The sequence below is a fragment of the Typopeltis vanoorti genome, chromosome 21, assembly GCF_054136105.1.
Source record: "Typopeltis vanoorti isolate ZY-2024b chromosome 21, IOZ_Tvanoo_1.0, whole genome shotgun sequence".
Taxonomy (NCBI): domain Eukaryota; kingdom Metazoa; phylum Arthropoda; class Arachnida; order Uropygi; family Thelyphonidae; genus Typopeltis; species Typopeltis vanoorti.
The window spans coordinates 23830988-23849849 of NC_143569.1; the positions used below are offsets into that span (position 1 = coordinate 23830988).

General features: G+C 33.8%; 1 protein-coding gene across 1 annotated transcript in view; it reads left to right on the forward strand.

Annotated features, from left to right (window-relative positions):
* LOC150094673 (transmembrane protease serine 5-like) overlaps positions 1-16820 on the forward strand; it is a 35569-nt gene extending 18749 nt beyond the window's left edge. The window contains exons 3-4 of the mRNA XM_090411619.1: positions 2052-2197; positions 16632-16820. Of these exons, the coding sequence (XP_090267745.1) occupies positions 2052-2197; positions 16632-16820 (335 nt within the window). The remainder of the gene's footprint in view (positions 1-2051; positions 2198-16631) is intronic.
* Positions 16821-18862: the final 2042 nt, after the last annotated feature.

Below are 18862 nucleotides of genomic sequence, written 5' to 3' on the forward strand. Positions count from 1 at the left end.
AAAAAGATTGAACATTAATGATCCCAGTAACCTTATGCTCCTCCTACTCGCTGATACTGCTCCCTCATATACAACTCTCTGATATCTATCAGAAAGCTGGTTACAAATCCAATCCAATAACCTGATATCCAAACCCATATGTTGCAACTTAAAAAACAATTTGTAATGTGACACCATCATATGTCTTTGCAAAACAAAACAAAAAAAAATGACAGGATATGCTTTATCCTCATCACTGCTCTTGTTACTCTGTTGTAAAAGGTAACCAGATTAATAAAATATGAGCACCCCTTAGCAAATCCATTCTGGCCTGCATAAATAATATTTCCCTCATCTGCCCAATTCTGTACACGAGTTCTTACCTATTTCTTCAACATCTTGACAACTACACAAGAAATAGAGGCCTACACCTCTATTTGATACTGCTATTCTACCATAGCCTTTATGCAATGGCACTACATTACTCTCCCTCCACTCTCCAGGAGCTGTCCCATTGAAAGACTTTCATTAAACATCCAAGTTAATAGTACAGTCAGTTCCACAGCCCATTCCCTTAAAACATGTAGCAAAATTCTATCTATTCCCACTGCCTTACTAATGTTCAGCATATTTGGTATTCAGAATAATACATCCTCTTTATTCACTTCTAACACTTCACCACTCTTTACCCTCTAGGAAGTAATCCTACTCTACAAGAAAACTGATAGCTCAACTATGTCATCTGCAATGGTTACCCAAGTCCCATCTCAGGATTTGAAATAGGAAGTGATAACTAAGATTTGAGCAGTATAAAATTGAATTTCATATTGAAAAGAAGAGTGTGTAAGAAAGTTTTAAACCAAATCAAAATTGAGCAGCTTCTAGAGGTGAACTGTAGACTGAATTACACAAACATCATTAAAGAAAAAAAAATGAAAGAGTTTGAACACAAGAACCAAACCTTGGATATTCAATGACAAATCCTGAAGAAAACATTGATTGATTTAGCCAGAGAGAAATGTGGTGAGGTTGTCTATAAGGATAGAAAAATCAAAACTCCATGGCAGACTCGGGAAGTTAAAGAGGCAGTGAATGAATTGGCTTTCTGAATGATACCAGCAAGTTGTGTATGATGGAGCATTGTCTCAAACAAGGAGGGGTAACCAGTGTCATATTCCAGTGTTCTGTTCTTGGGTCCCTGCAGTTTAACTTGTTTTTAAATGATATATCGTGAGGATGGACTCGGGATCTTCAGTTGTTTGCTGATGATGCAAAGTTATTATAAGTAACCCTGCTAATGACTTGACATGAACAAAGGAGTGGTGTTATAGTTTTAATATTAATAAGTACAAGGTCTAGCATTTTGGAGTACAGAAATATAAGGCTGTGTATTGATGCTGCCGCACTGCAGGAAGTAGATGAGATTTGGGAGTGATGGCTGAGAGTAGACTGAAGTTTAAAGGGCATATTGCAAGTGTTGCAAAGACTGCACATTGTAGTGCTGCTATGATAAGAAGTACTCCAACATATAGGGATAAGGAAGTGGCTGTGCCAATATATATAAAGCTTGTCAGACCACACTTCGACTATTGAGCTCAAATTTGGTCACTTGGTTTACAGTGTGATGTGGAAACATTGGAGAGGGTCCAGAGACAAGTGACTAAGAAAATATCAGGATTTTGGAATGCTGGCTATGGAGAGAAGTTGAAGAAATATGTTTTGTAGACTTTTGATGGATAGGAGGAAAAGAGGTGATATGATAGAGATTAAGGTAGTGATGAGATTTTATCAGATTAATCCAGAGGCGATTATAAAAAAGATTAGAAGGTGAGGGGGGGAAGAACCAGAGACCATCTCTGAAAGTTATATAAGTATAGTGAAGAGGGAATGCAGGGAGTTTTAAAGATTTTAAAATTTAGTATGATAATGAACCTCCCACAATGAATCTGTCAACTCCATAGAGAGTGTAATAATAATATCATAAATATTATTTCATAGTAGTTTATTCCGTAAGTTTCAAAGATCAGTGATTTTTTCCTTTTCAGAATAACTTTTTTTTTTTAATATATCAGAGACAGACAGTTGGTACTTGAACTACCTCCCAGTATCTACTTTACCTATAGAAGAATGCAATGATCGTAAGCATTATAATGGTAGATTGTCTGATGCTGTGCTGTGTGTTGACTACAATAATACAGAGAGGTCATGCCAGATACAAGTAAGTTACAAAAATTATTTTCAATTGAAGTTTTCCCATACAAGAAAATAATATTTGATATTAAATACTTTATTAATGTATATAAAGTATTAATGTTAATTTATTCATTTTTCAATCTCTCCATATAAAGCTGACTGGGTGATTTTGAAAATTTGTTATGACATTTCATTTTTGTTCTATACCAGACAACATTTAGTAAGTAAATATATGCAAAAAGCCTGTATTTTAAGGTATTCTTATTTAATGAATTACTAATCTACTGAAAGAAAAGTTTAAAGACTGCTTTTCCAGTTGCTTATATTTCACTAGTAATTACTAAAATGAAGGCTTCAGTTCGGTGATGCAAAATTTTATAAATCAAGTGGATATTAAATCCAGCATTATTTCAAAGCCGAATGTATAAACTATGAAAGTTTCGTTAAAAAAAAAAAAAAATGACCAGAGAGCTTACAGGAATACACTTGCCAACATTCACGAGTTGCCCTAGCACAGACTACATAGAAGATATGAGCGCTTGCCAAAGCATCATATATTTGCCTTTTATTGGTCTATTTTGATAAAGTTTCACTGGCTAACAGTGAGTTTTGAGCTGGTTGGTTCTCCTCAGAGTCTAGGAAGAAACCTTAAGAGAGCAAAAACTCTCAGTACTAAGTTTTTACTAAAATAAAGAGCCAAAAGGCTTCAGTTCATGATGCAAAATTATATAAAACTCGTGAATGCAGGCTAGTGTATTCTTGTAAGCTCTGTGGTCATTTTTTTTTACAAAACTTTCATTTGCAAAATTGAATTGCTAAATTTCTGTCCTACAAATTCTTGATGAATGATCTGGATTGCCCATACTGGACAATCCAGATTATTCATCAAGAATTCATAGATTTTCTTGAGAAAATCAAGGATATTCAAATACGAGAGTCAAATTTGTTAGTCAGCTTTGACATTGTTTCCCTCTTTACCAACATTCCATTATCTGACACTTTTAATTTACTATATGATGATTACCCTTCTGATATTGCAAAGTTTTTGTTTGTTTTAGAATTAGGATATTTCAGCTGGAAAATTGAGATCTGTAGACAAGTTTGAAGGTACCGCCATTGGTACTTACCACTTTCCTACAAGAGATCAATAGCCTTTACCCATGCATTCAATTCACCATGGAAAAAGAAAAGGCTGGTAGTTTACCATTCTTGGATGTCCTTCTTACATGCACAGCCTCCAGTAATTTATCAACCAGTGTTTAGCAAAAATCTACCTTTATTGACAGATACATTCATCAAAAGTCTGCTCATCACACCTCTCAAAAAATTGGTGTTATCAAGTCTTTAATTAATAGAGCTCTTCTCCCTTAAGCTTACAACAAGAACTTTTCACTGTTAATGGTTACAACCAGTGGTGAGCTATAAGGGGCTCGTGCGAGCCCTTTGTTAAATTTTTCTCAAATTTGCATGCCCCTTGTTCTTCTTCTTTACTTTTTATTTTTTTAAAAAAAAAAACATAATTTTTTGAAATATATTAAGCCACAAACTCGTTCGGTAACCTAACAAAAATTAGTCTATTCGGCAGTGTATAGATTATTTGGAATTATTGTTTCAACTCTTCTATAATGAAAGTTTGAAAATAAATATGCAATCGTATGGTAAAACACTAGACAATCAGATGTTCGTAAAACTGTCATCAGCGGGTTGTTCCACTGGACATTAGTTCTGTGTTCATCAGTACACTGATGTATAACAGTTGTTTGTGTTTAAAATTTAAAAATAATAATAAATTTAAAAACTGTAGATTCAGTAAATTTTATTTTTTATAATTGTTAAAAGTATTTTTACCTGTGAAACATGAAAAGACAGTGAAATTTATTATATTAAATTTTTTTGGGAAAAAAATAATGAAAAGTGATTCTGCTGATTCTACTGCTGTTGAAAATGAAGTCGAAGATGAAGTTTGAAGATAATATGCACATTGATTCAATGAATATGCAACAAGTTGGAGGAGAAAAAGAAAATAATTTACCTGATTGCTGGAACGAGAAGCAAGCATTGCATTTCTAAACGCAGTATGTATAAGTGGTTAGAAGTTAAAAATAGTAAATTAGGATGTCGTGTTTGCTCAAAATATAAAAACTTAAGTGTTGAAGAGAAAAAAGTTGTTTTATCATCAAAGGAATGGGTAGAAATGAAAAATGGAACCGAATGGAAACACTACAGACTCAAGAACTGCATCTTTGCATAAAAAGTTATCTGAACATAATGAATCATTTGCTCATAATAAAATCATAAAAATAAATGAAGAATGTTGCAAATCTATATTATCAAATTTAATTTACAAACTAAATGAAAAAGAAATTTTGATAACTTCAAAAATGTTTAATTCTATAGTTTGAAGAGAAACCGACCAATGTCTGATTTGCCAGATTTAATCAAGCTCCAAATTAAAAATGGTTATCATTGCATTCTAGATTCTCATGAATTAGAATAGTTGAACATATTTCTAAACAAATAAAATTAGAAATATTCTCCAAAATAATAGAAAAAAGTGTTTGTTATTCACATACAAGTTTGAGCTCACTGAACCATGTATTTTTGTAGATCTTGCAGAACTAGAAAATAACACTGCAGAATATATACATGGTACTTTAAATTCATATGGATTTTCTGATAACAATTTAAAAAAATCATCTTATTGCAGTTTGTTCTAATGGAGCTAGTGTAATGCCAGGAAACAAATCAGGTGTTGCAATCAAACTTCTATAAAAATTTCCCAACATTGTGATTTGGCATTGTGTAGCTCATCGTTTACAATTAGCATTAGATGATTCGATAAAAAACATTAAAGAAATAAATTATTTTTAAATATTTATGGATAAATTATATGCTTTTCATCATCAATCACCAAAACATCAACGAGAATTAAATACGATTGTAAAAGACCTTGGTATCGAAATTTCAAAGATCGGCTGTGTGTTTGGACCATGATGGGCAGCTTGCAGTTTACGAATGGCTCTTGCTGTGTAGAGAAATTACCCAGCGTTATGCAAGCATTTTGCATCGAACGATAAATATAAGGGCTTTTTAAACCGACTTCTCAATTTGAATTGTTAAAGGATCTAGAATTAATGATTGATATCCTACAGGAATTATCATATCTGTCAGAAGTTCTACAAAGTCGTAATATAAGTATTCTACGGGCTAACTCCTTAATCATGTGAACAATTAATGCAATTAATGATTTTAAAAATTCTGTAGGTGGTGAATCTAAAATTGATACCATGTTAAAATCAAAACAATTTGAAGGAATACCAATTGAAAACAAAATCAGATTTCACAAACTATCGTGAGAAACATTACTAAACTCTCTTATAATGTCTTTAAAGGATAGATTAATGCAGCAAAGAAATTTTAAACTTAAAAATTAAAATTATGAGGATTTGGAAGACGAAGAACTCAAAAACATTTTAAATGTATGTTATCCTGAAACATGGAATATGGAAGAAGTTACGTGTCCATGGTTAGAAGGGGAAAAAAAATAAGATTTTTCAATGTTATTTTGAAATATGAAATTAAAATTAATGATTTTAGAGATTTAGTGGAAATGGCTTGGACTGGAAAGTTACAAAACGAAATTGCCAGCACGGCGAAAAAAGCCAAAGCGATTATGGCAACAATTGCAGTTTGCAACGCTGAAGCCGAACGAGCTTTTAACGTGATGAATAACATCGTAACGACAAAGAGATCTTCTCTCACTATAACATATTTCGGATTTAATGACAATATGTATAAATAGGAAACCCTTGAATGAATTTAATCCGAATCTGTATGTCAAATCTTTTTTAGAAAATCATCGCTTGGCTATAGATCCTCCTAGAAGAACACAAGACGTGAAGGAGGAAATAAGATGTGGCAGCTGTTGTCATAAGTATTTCCTTAAAATAATTGTTCGTAAATGTTAACCTGTAAAGGAGAGAGTTTTTTTCTGGGTAAATGTGCACCAGACAGTGAGTTTTATTTATTTTTTTTTTCATGTTCATAGTTTCGAAAGTGATTTTATTAAATAAAATATTATAGTTACTGTTACTACCATTTTACAAATAAGAATTCACTTTTGGTAATCTCATATAAATAAATAGGACTATAAAATAATGCCCTTGATTGGTACCGTTGATTATCATTTGATGTAATAAAAACAAAAGAGAAATATAACGTATTTCAATATTATTGTGTTTAGATAATATTTATGTATTATTTATAGATTGTCATAAAAACTTCTATCGCAAACAAAACAAATTTATTTTGTTTATAAACATCCCGCGAACATCCATTAGCGTTCACAAACATCCCTCCGTGAGAATGGATGTTTGTGATTGTATCTGGAAATTATAGTGGTGCGGTGGGCGATAGATGACATTGATATAGTTTTGTTTGCTCGACGATGCGAGTCCTTTGTTAAAATTTCCATAGCTCACCAATGGTTACAACCCTAATCAAATGCAGCAGATAATTGACTCCTATGTTCCAACACTTCAGGATTCTTCAAAGACCACAGGGCTCCAATCCCTTATATTTTTGGCATCTCTGAACCAATTGATAGAATTTTGAAGAAGTATCATCTCATTCCCACATATTTTCTTGTCAACAAAATTTCTCATCTGTTGCCATCTATAAAAGACGAACTGTCACTGCTATCATTGGCTGGTGTTTACCAGATACCTTGATGTAATCTAACATTACATCTAGGTATCTGGTGTCATAGAACAACCTTTGGGCAGACAGGCTGTTCTACGGAAAAAAGAATTAATGAACATCAATATTATATTGAATACGTGAAACCTCAAAAGTCTGGTCTGGCACAACATAGTATTGACACTAAACACAATATCCAGTAGGATGATTTCATCTTTTCCATAAAAGCAAGTTTAAATATGAGTGCCTTTTCAAAGAAAGTTGTGAAGCCCTTTTACATCAGCCAAATCTGAATCAGAACAGTCGTCTCTCTCTCCCAAAAGTTTGGGAGATTCTTATCTTATGTAACCATCAAAAATAGTTTTAATAATAATTTTAATATTATTATTTATTAATATTCATTTCTAGCATGCAGCAACCATTTTTAATTGGTAAACTACTGACTGCTGTATGTACCTTGTATTCCTGTTCCTCTGATTTGCTTGTTTCTACACACTGATGATGTACTGTTATTTTCAGTACGAAATATCTGTACTTTAATTTCATTAAAGTTAATTACTGTGGTTGTCATGTAATTTATTGTTTATAGTTCATGCCACGGGTACCTTTAAAGATTAGACTTTCAGCATCATGCTGAATTGAGCTTTAATCATTGGTAATTTCTTTCCCATGTGACAATAAACCTCCTTTATCCATACATAGCTGTTGTGAAAATTTGTAAATTGAATATTCATGGCAAAAGCCACCTGCATAAAAGTCATTATATGCAGGTGGCTTTTTCGTTCTCTTTCCCACCCACCCTCTTTTAACATTAAGTGTACTCTAATTGAGATATTTCATCTACCAGGTGGCAGATGACCTGCATCACTTAGAGAAATACCAACCACTTCCTTATTGCCAACGTGACAAAATCATACTATCAAAGTTAAATGAAAAGCCAGAGAATTAAAGGAAAAACTACAACGTGAATCAGAATACGCGAGACCTTTCAGCGATGGGCAAATTAACAATGCACTAGCCGATACAAATACGGGAAAGACCCCGGGATTTGATGGAATTTCTTATTCACCCAGAATTTCTTATTCACTCTGGCAAAAACACCAAAAAATGGCTCGTCTGTTTCGTCTCAGAAATAATGAACACCAGCGTGTTACCAAAAGAATTTTAGAAAGCTGAGATGATAGCTCTTCCCAAACCCGGAAAATCAACTGAAGAACCCACAAAACTATCAACCAATCGCATTACTAAGCTGTGCATACAAGCTACTGGAAAGACTATTGTATAACTGCATAAGCAACACCATTTTTGAACACATTCCAATTGAACAGGGCTGTAGGCCTAATTGTCGTTGTTGTGACCAGGTTCTGGCACTACCATCATACATAGAAGCAGGCTTTCAATTAAATCTAAAAACTTCTGCAGCTTTTCTTGATCCAGCTACCACATATGACACTGTCTGGAGAGAGGGCATGCTGTACAAATTAATGAAAGTACTACCGTGTCGAAAAACAATACAACTTGTTAATAATATGCTCGGTAACAGATATTTCCGCGTTGGCCCTTTGAGAAAATATTAGTAACCAGAAGAAACTTAACAACAGCCTACCACAAGACTCAGTATTGGCCCCTCTCTTATTTAACTTATATATAGCTGATATGCCAGATATGATATCTAGAAAATTCTACTATGTGGATGACATAGCACTAGCCACCAGAAATAGAGAACTAAGACAGATGGTGGAAACTCTCACCAACAACCTTGCCTCCATGCATATCTACTTTAAGAAATGGAGACTACAACCAAGCCAAAGTAAAACTTTGGCTTGGTTGTAGTCTATATGGTACATGGAAAGTATCAACTTTCCATCTCAATAATAAATTGGCACAAGATGAGTTGAACATCCCATTTGAAAATTCAGTCCTACTCCATAATAAATATCCTAAGTATCTAGGAATTACACTCGACCGTACTCTATCATACAAGAAACACGCTGAAAAACACAGCCGGAAAAATAAGGACTAGAAATAACATCATTCAGAAATTATGAGGCATTTCCTTAGGTGCAGCAGCAAACACATTACGAACATCTGCACTTGGCCTGGTTTTTTCGGTGGCAGAGTATTGTGCTTTAGTCTGGCTCAATAGCTGCCATACTAAACTAATTGACCATCAACTTAGCACCACGGCGCAACTTAACCATAAAACAACACCTGTCTATTGGCTTCCAATGCTGAGTAACATAATACCACCAAATGTACGAAGATGCAATGTTCTGTTATGAGAATATGACAAAATACTCAGAAATGCTGAATTGCCTATACATAATGACATATCAGAACTACAGCTTAACAGATTAAAATCAAGAAAGCTCCCTCTTTGTGAAGCTAAACATCTGAGAATGACTAACTATAATATTTCCGTGTTGATGGAGTTCCCCTGGAATTTCTTATTCACTCTGGCAGAATACCAGATCAATGGAAACGTGTGTGGAGCATAAATACCAATGCCCAACTTGAAATTTGATTTGACAGGCGCTGCCTCAACATCCCAGGTATGGAATTGAGTCGAAAGACATGGATAACACTGAACAGGATTTGTGCCAGCCATGGAAGATGTGCAAGCTTTCTGTACAAGTGGGGAAAAATTCCCTCACTGGAATGTGACTGTGGACACCCAAATCAATCAATCCATCATATTTCCACTGGGTGTAGTCTTCATGCATACACAGGCCAAAGAAGCAACTTCCTGGAGGTGACACCGCCTGCTATGGACTGGATCAGCGAACTTGATCTTAATTTATAAGTGCTTTGTCTGCCGAAAGTGTAACTGTCTATGTTTTTCTGTAATTGTTTGTCATTTCCATTTTTTTTTAAATTTACCTTTTATATATTTGTATTGATTTATGTGCATGCACTTTTATAACTGTATGTAGATTGCCATGCGATAAATAACCTTCCTTATTGGGCCCTGAAGTAGCTGTTGCTGAACAATAGCTACTTCAGGGGCCAATAAGGAACAGGGTTCCAGTTTCTGTCTTCTTCGCCCCCACTCCCCAAATCTTTCAACATGTGGTGTGAGTGATACCCTTCAAGGGTATGCCAAACATATAGAAATCACCTTCTCCACCTTTTAGGATAAAGCAGTTATGCATGCTGCCACCAGTGTATGGAACTAACAAGCTAGTAACACATTTTGGAGGCTTCCTAATCATTTGGCATCTATGCTCCCAGGTTGTGTCTAGATGGAGGTTGTGTAATGTTATGTGAGGGACAGTGCTGATGCCACATTATGGCATGGAGACTAGATGCACTCTGTATGGGCAATGTGTCTAAGGGTATCTACTCTCACTGTATGTTCCCTTGCCCTTTCTCTCTTCACCTGTATAATTCCAGCATGTAAGTAAGTCTAAATAAATGTAGTGTTACTGTGGTTAAATTAAATAACAACCTCCCCAAAAAAATTCAAACAAAAAATCTTACAAAAAAAAAAAAAAATTTCCTCCACATCCATTTTGCCAACATGTGTGTGTGATATAAACACCAACCTAAATAATGGACATTATCAACTGCAGACATCCAAACCAAATCACTGCCATAACCACCACAACCCATCTTAACTGTCCTTACCACTCCTGAATGATTCCTTCTGTTACAAGGGTGGTACTTTAGATTTCATACAATCCAAATTTCCTAACAGTAAAGGGATCTTCCTTGGTGAGTTAAATGTCCACAGTTCTAACTAGCCCACTTTTTCAAATTCCACTGACTGAGCTGGTAGACAAGCAGAAATATGTACTGTAAGTAACAATTTAAAACAAATCATTCATCTGCCAACCAGAATCTCTGACAATCCTCTTCACCCACTCATTACTCTGAATCTTTTCTTTACCATTTCTCTTTCCAAATACTGTTGGGGCAACTGCCTCTTCTTGGTAACTGAAATCATAATCTCATCTAAATTTCATCTCTTGTAAAACATCCCCTCCTCAACTATTCACAACCTTGTATAGTTTGGCTCTACAACAATGCCAAGTGAGATCTCCATGACTTTTGCTCCTCCTTTCCTTGATCAGACTGCTGTTTGATCAAGGAAAGGAGGAGCAAAAGTTATTACAGAAATTATCCATATTGGAATGGAAGTTTTTGTTCTTCATTCTGTTCAAAATTTATAAGACAGAGAAATGGCTTGCATAATAGATGCTATCTATGTGTTATTACTTCAAAGTCTGAGATTACTCAAAATGTTGGTAGTACATGTCCTGTTAATATTTGATCATCAGTGGAATGTTAACAGGACTATAGCACCACACAAAATAAGTTTCTGTTGTATATCTCATGGCATAAAAATGGGCTTGCAGTACATACTATGAAAGAATGTTTATATTATATATTATACAATGCATTAATAAGTACTTACTGTTATTTTTTGTTTTAATAGTAGTTGATCACGTGAAAGGCATGCCAAATCTAATGCTTCACTCTTTTTTTTTTTTTTGTTACTTAGGCAAATAATTTCAGTTCCATTATTTCTTATCCAGTAAATTACCACTTCACTTATTAAACTTCTAAATTAATGAACCACTCCCATTATCTCCTCCCCTAGATTAGTCATTCCATAGTTAGTCAATAGATCTGCAATCATGGCCGTCTTTTATTTGGTATTTGAAACAGTATCACAGTGGAATGTGAATGATACAACTGGATAGTCTCTTCTTATTACCAAAGTAACAGTTGGTTATGGTGAATTTCCTTCAACATAGCACTGATGTTTCAATTTCTGTTGTTAGCTATGATGAGAATTCTTATTATATGGGCAACTCCATGGACGACTCCTGTGATGAGTTCTTGAATGCATCATGGTTTTGAAGATACCCTTCAGTTGGAAAAACCTGGGTTTGAATTCCATCTAGGGCATGAAGAATGTCTATCAGGATGTTTCAAGTGAAGGTGAGTTACTCAATCTCATATGGAAGTGGAATGTTTTTTTTTTTATTCTTCCAGAAACTCAAGTTTTTGATCCCACATACAGGCAGACTAGTCAGAGAAATGCACACAATTTACATACAAAGTTTACTTATAGGCATAGGGTTAACTACCTTATCATAGAATCATAGTTACGAAATTCAAGGATACTTTTTGGATGGTTATTGGCACTTAAGGGCCTGTTATGAACTGTAGAAGAAGAAAATTAAATGAGCACCTCTGAGTTAAATGAATATCTCCACAAAGATACTCATGTATATATCATATATCACAGCACTCGCAACTGACTCTGGCAACCAATTCTACTCATTCGCTAGCCTCCAAGTAAAAAATCCAGTCCTCATACCCTTGCATGTCATCACTTGTCATTTACTGAAAACTTTTTCTGTGTATTAATCCTATAAAACTGTTTAAGTAATTTATGTCTCTCACAAATCTCATAATCCACAGAGATACTCATGTATATATCACAGCACTCACAACTGACTCTGGCAACCAATTCCACTCATTCACTAGTCTCCAAGCAAAAAATCCAATCTTCATACCCTTGCTAACTTCCCAGGAATGACCTTGTTCCTCACTAGTCATTTACTGAAAACTTTTTTCTGTGTATTGATCCTATAAAACTAAGTAATTTATGTCTCCCACACATCTCATAAGGAGCATTCCATAGATATGCCATCAGCTTTGTCACTTGCTCTGGAATCCTCTTCATTTCTTCTTCATCTGCCAAGAAACCCAGGTGATAAGAAGGGAGAAGGGAAATTGGATATTTGTATATTCAGGTAGGTAATAATATGGAAGGTTGCATGTTAGAGAGAGCAAAACATGAAACTATTCTTTAGTAAAAGTAACCTAAAAATATCTTTAGGTTTAAAATGTGTCATAATAAATAAAGATGTCAGGTGTAATAATAATAATTTAGGCTATTTTTAATTTTATTTCTTCTTTTTGAAGGAAGTTAAATTACTTTTGAATCCCACTGGAAAAGAAAAGAATAAAATTAAACAAAATCTCTTCGGGTATCTGTATACATCATCACAAAGTAAAAAGGGAATAACATGACAACTCATTTTAATCTGAATATTAATGTATCAAAGTCCCTTAAAAAGGTATAATAATTTCCTTATCTATCAGTGGATTCTTCAAAAACCATGTAATCCTAAGATCTATTTTAGCCACTTGTGCAATATGCCCCTTGAACCGTTTCACCAGCTTCCCCAAATCATTAACTTCATCAATTTTCTGTAGCCCAATTCCATCAGTGCAATAAGGTTATGCATCTTTCATTCATAACCTTGCAATGTGGCACATTAAAATGACAACATTTGTCCATATTGTCAGTCTGTTTAAATCATCCTACATAACCTTCTGCTCTACCCAGTTTTGCATGATGCAAACATGTCAGCCTGGTTGGTCAAGTAGTTAGCATACCCAGTCTCCAGCCAACTCCAACAGGTTGCCAGTTCGAATCCCAATCATGGACACGGATGTTTGTGATTTTCTTTAGGTGGAAGATGAATTTCATCGCCCAGTGTGAGACAACAATCCAGCTTATTGGAGGCCTGAAGTGGCTGAAAAAGTTCCATGCTTGGTCTCTAGAGCAGGGTTTCCAGACTATGTAAAAATAAAATAATAAAGAAATTACAAAAAAAAAAAAAAAATTATAAAAATGGGGGTAAAAAATCAATTGCCTGCCCACAGTACAAATGTATTAGAAGTTAGTAATATTGGTAGATCGGTTGGTAGAGCCTCTGATACTAATGGCTCAGTTAAGTAAGTTTGAGCGCGGTTAGTAGTTGGAATGTGATCAATCGTTCGATGCTGTTGGCACACTCTCCCTCAATGAGTCTTTGGACTCCCTGGAGGTGTCAAATAAAAATAATATTCCAGTAAAATAAATAAAATAAAAAATAATAAAGATATCATTGTCGTATGGTTATAGATCTCATGATCTGTTCCAGTCTCATTTTCAATTATATCCTCTTTTGAGGTCTATCCAGCCTTCTCTTTTCAGTTGGTGTATATTTTATTAATTGTTTAGGATATTCAGTTTACATGTTCTATCCAATTTTGTTTATGTTTGCTTAGTTATTCTTCTAGTGATTTTATTTTTAAAATAACTTTTTTTTTGTCTAATAGTGTGTATTTTAGTTCTTCTCATGAATTTCATTTCACTTGTTTTTATTCTTTGTTCAGATTTCAATGTCATATAATAATGTAGGTACTGCTAAAGTATTGTATATCTTAAGTGTGTTTTTTTTTATATTTATCAGGCCTATAATCCATAAAAATTTTGAAGTTTTTAATTTTATGTCTTTTTCTCCTTCATATGATATTTTCCATCTAAGATAATTAAAAGTATTTATTATTATAACGTGATACCTTCAAGGAGTCCAAGGGCACACACTATACACGCAGCTCTACAACTCTTAGCTTCCACTACTTAATCCACCATCTGCTGTCCACCACTATCACTAGTATTTTTTTTCCATATATTGTGTTTATTCTCATGGCCAATATGCATGTACATATTTATCTGTTTTATTATTTTATTATTAATAACCGTTTTATTTTTAACTGGAGTTTGTCCACAAAATGCATTGTTTCAGTTTTAAACAGAACAATATGTTTAAATTACATATTGCTCTGTATAAATTGCCTTTCTTATCTGATATTATTACTTGATCATCTGCAAATAATAGCATATTTATTTATTATTTCTGACAGTTTCTGTGCCTGAGTTATTTAAAGTGTTCCACTGTGTTAATATTTCATTCAAAATATTAAAAAGTGTTACATTTTTATTATTTTAGTATTTTTATTTGATTATCTTTGTATATATTCAATATTGTCTGTAGTAAAATATTAGGTATGTCTTTTTTTTGTACTTTATCAAATGCTTATTCATAATCTATAAACAAAAGATGAGTTTCTAAATTAAATTGTCTTCTTTTCTCTATAAGTAGTTTTAAACAAAACACTGCATTCCCTATACCATCCACAATTGTAGTCCTTTCTTCCACAAATGTTCTCCAGGTATCTACATAATCCAAGCCTCTCTTTCAATGCATTCTGGTTATTATATCATTCATTATTGATGTTCTTCTCCTTGCATGTATATTATCATACAGGTGACAAACTATCTTCCCTCCCTTAGTCCTCTGGCCAAACAACCTCAAGCATGAATCTCAGATCTCTCACCACTTGATTCCTGCTGTCTCTCATGTTATTCATACCCACCATCACAGTCATCTCATTCACTTTTTCACCTCACTTAATTGCCATCGCCACACTGTCTGTCATTCCTCCAGGCAACCTCTCCTCTAGCATTTTATTTTGCGCTCTATGGATCACTGAATCTCTATACATTACACCTTTTACCATGCTGTTCCTTCCTTGCTCACCTGCATCCCCACTCTCTCTCTCTCTTTCCTCTGACACTATCTCTCCTTGTGTTCCCACTTACCCGCCTTCCTGTCATCTCTCTATGCCTGGCTCCTGTACTATCTCACCATCCTCCCATTCCCTCTCCTCTGCTGGTTCTTCTATTCACTCCCCTTCTATCATTGCCATAACTGTCTCTAATTCCTACTCTCATTTGCTTTTCATCCATTCTTTCTAGTCTCATTGTGCTTCTTAATTCAGTCCTCACATGTTCCACTTCTTTCTTCAATGCATCTGTTTCTCTCTCTCTCCATGCAACTTACTCTTGCTAAACATTCACCCTTCCAATCAACACCAAGGTCATCTTCCAAACCTACTGCACTCCCTGTATTTACATGCTGCTCATCTTTTTCACCCTCCATCATGCTACTCATTTCTTGCAGTTTTCACATGCCACAAAATCCCATAGTATGCTGTGTAAAAGGTTCTCTCTCTCTCTCTCTCTCTCTCTCTCCCCCTATCTAGATTTGACACTCCATAAACTTAAAGCAAAATCTCTACCAAATTATAATGAAAAGTTATCTTTTTTTTCACTGCCACCTCGTAACACGTCTGAACTGTAATTTTGCCCTCTAGCCTTTGAACTTTTGTGACTGGAGATTAAAAGGAAGACAGTACATGGACCTGATAACTGCTAAGAAAAAGAATGTTCCATAGTGTTTGTGTTATTATTGATCACTAGACCGTAAAGCTTATAAATTGTTAATACATTTGGTTCAGAACTACAGTAAAATACAAGTTATAGATTATCATTGTCTTTTAGGTGTGTGTGTGAAAGAACATTTGCTGCTTCTATTTCTTTTGAGAAATCCTTCACATAATTGGATTGATAAAGTAGTGCACTAAAGAGTATGTACTTTGAAATTTGAAGAAAGATCAGATGAGTTCGTTTTCTTAAACTATTGATTGACATATTTGTGTATATTTAATTGACAGATAAAATATGTTAACTGTTTCTACATACAATTAAAATAATTAATAATATTAGAAGAGTAAGTTGTATATGCTGAAAAGACATACAAGGTTTTTTGAAAATTTAAGTTTAAAAATGTATGTCATAGTGAAGCACCAAATGCATAGGCCTGTGAAAAGAATTTGTCTAGTCAATTAAAAAGAGGAAAAGATATTTATTTTAAATGGCACAGTCCACAACAAGACTAATACAAAATAAAAGAATAAAAAAAATGGTATGGTGCAGTACAGTAAGATTAATTAAATAGTGTTGTTGAGTAAGACTGGGGATTCTTTTCTAATAGTAATAAGAATATTCCATTTAGCATTTTTATAATCATTTTATAGTGCTATACTAATGATCTGAATTCATTTTCCAGGACAACTTAGGATCACCACTCATTTGTCTTGATACTTCTTCTGGAAGATGGGAAATCCATGGCATTTTGAGTTTTCATCGCAGCTCTGGACATATTAACCATCCTTCAATTTATACCAAAATTTCTGCCATCTCAAACTGGATAGAAGTGGTTGCAGGTAGTAGTGTGATGTCAGCAAGGTACTTGTGATGTGCTCAAATCCTTAGTTCCATAAAAAAAAAATTAAAAAAAAAGACTTGTCTTCATTTTAAGTGCCTGTAGAAGAGGAAGTGTTTAGTATGGTTAGTTAAATTAAATATTTTAGCAGGAAGTCAGATCAGCAGATTTTTTTCTAAACAGATTTTACAGAATTTCTGCTGCTGTTAAAGGCTTGCACAATGATTGCCAAAAGATTGTGTTCCTCCTTCATAATTTTTCATCATGTGATCATACATGAAGAGACTATATTCTTCTTAGAGTGAGATTATTTCTAAGTAATAAACTATTCTGCACTTGAAGTCAAAGACAGCTGAATTTTATTATAGCTGAAATGACACTGTAATTAGTTTCTCTAGTGCCTTGGAAAGACTAATAGTTCTAAAAGATGTGATGTGAACAAGTCCAAGAAAAGTCAGTCATTTTGTTCCTTCACAGAAAAGCATTCCAGTGTTGAGAATTATCGCATTCTTTGCATTTGTAGTTTGACAATTTTTTGTAAAAATATGATTTTCTTCATGCTTTCAACCAGCTGCTTAAGTTAGCCTAGTATATGTATTATATTGCTGCTGAGTGTGATATGAAAGGCAATATTAGAAATTTCATATTAGGATGAAGACCATCTTCACTCTTTGAATATACAAAATTATCTTAAAGGTCAGTAAATTACTTGATTCAGTTTAAGAATAATAAACAAGTATTAATTTAATATTAGCCTTAAACTTAGAGAAATCTGCACCTCATAAAGAAATGCAACTATAGTTAATCAAGTAATTATTCACATACAATTCTTATTCAATTTTAATGGGGATTGACTTATAACACCACACAAGAACAAACATAAATGATAATTTATTAAGTAGCTGATAATTTGCTAGAATTCAAGCTAGTCCTCAGAGCACAAAAAAGCAATTTTCATCAAACCTGAGTGACTACAGTTAAGTAATTATGGCAACAATTTAAAGTAGTCTGCAGCTGTTGGCTGAAGGCAGTCCTAAAATGACTATCTCCCAAATTTTGGAGGTGCTGGGAATTCTAAATTATAGATGCTGGCTCCAGAAATAGTCTCACATACTTAGAACAACTTCTACATAATACTACAATTATCTTCTATTTAATTTTGTGTGAATCATCTGTTGGTTTCAACTTGCCTGTACCTTAACTTACAGTAGACAATGTCACATAATGCATGATATGTTAGAGGACAGAAAAAGGTTATCTTTTTTTCAGAGTGGTGAGAAGATTATATTTATTGTAATTTGGCCATCTTTTCAGATGCTCTGGATGCAGGAGAATGAAAACAGGTTTGATAGGATGCTTTATGGTTAGGACGGGGTAGCATTGTTATTTTATAAATAAAATACACAACCTATACAGAAACCTTTCTTCTGGCTGCATACTATGGTGAGATGTGCTGTATTATCTGATTTGGCTTAAAAAAAAAAAGTGTAGTATAGATAATCAAGTTATATATGGCAAGAGTTGTATCATTGAAACAAATAGCCTTGACCTCTGTGTTTCAGATTTTACACATACTGTGTTGTTTGCCTGGTTGTGCTATCTAGTTTGTTAGCTTTCTATGAACAGAAAGAGATATGACTAATGTTTTAGAAAAGCAGTTATGTGATTTTTTTTCTATGCTAAAGTGTTTGTTTGTTTTGTTTTTTTATGCTTGCTGTTTAAATACACTAAAACATGGATAAAATAGTGAACATATTAACATAGTACAGCTGGACTAAAAGTTTAAAGGTTAGTTTGAAATCCAGCAAAATATTAGTAGTGTGATAAACTATCATATTGTTGTTCTTGTATGATGTTTTCCATCAGTATGAATAATTGCCAATGCCTTTCATTGGCCAGCACAATTTTTTTTACATATCAGGCATAATAAAATGTGTCAGTCTCATTTATACTATATCCACATTTTTTTTATCACGTTTACAAATTTAATAGTATCTGTTTTGATAAGGAAAACCACGGACTAATGCCTTCGATAGCTTCTTAGAAAATAACAAATTGCTAGTAAGAAACTTTAA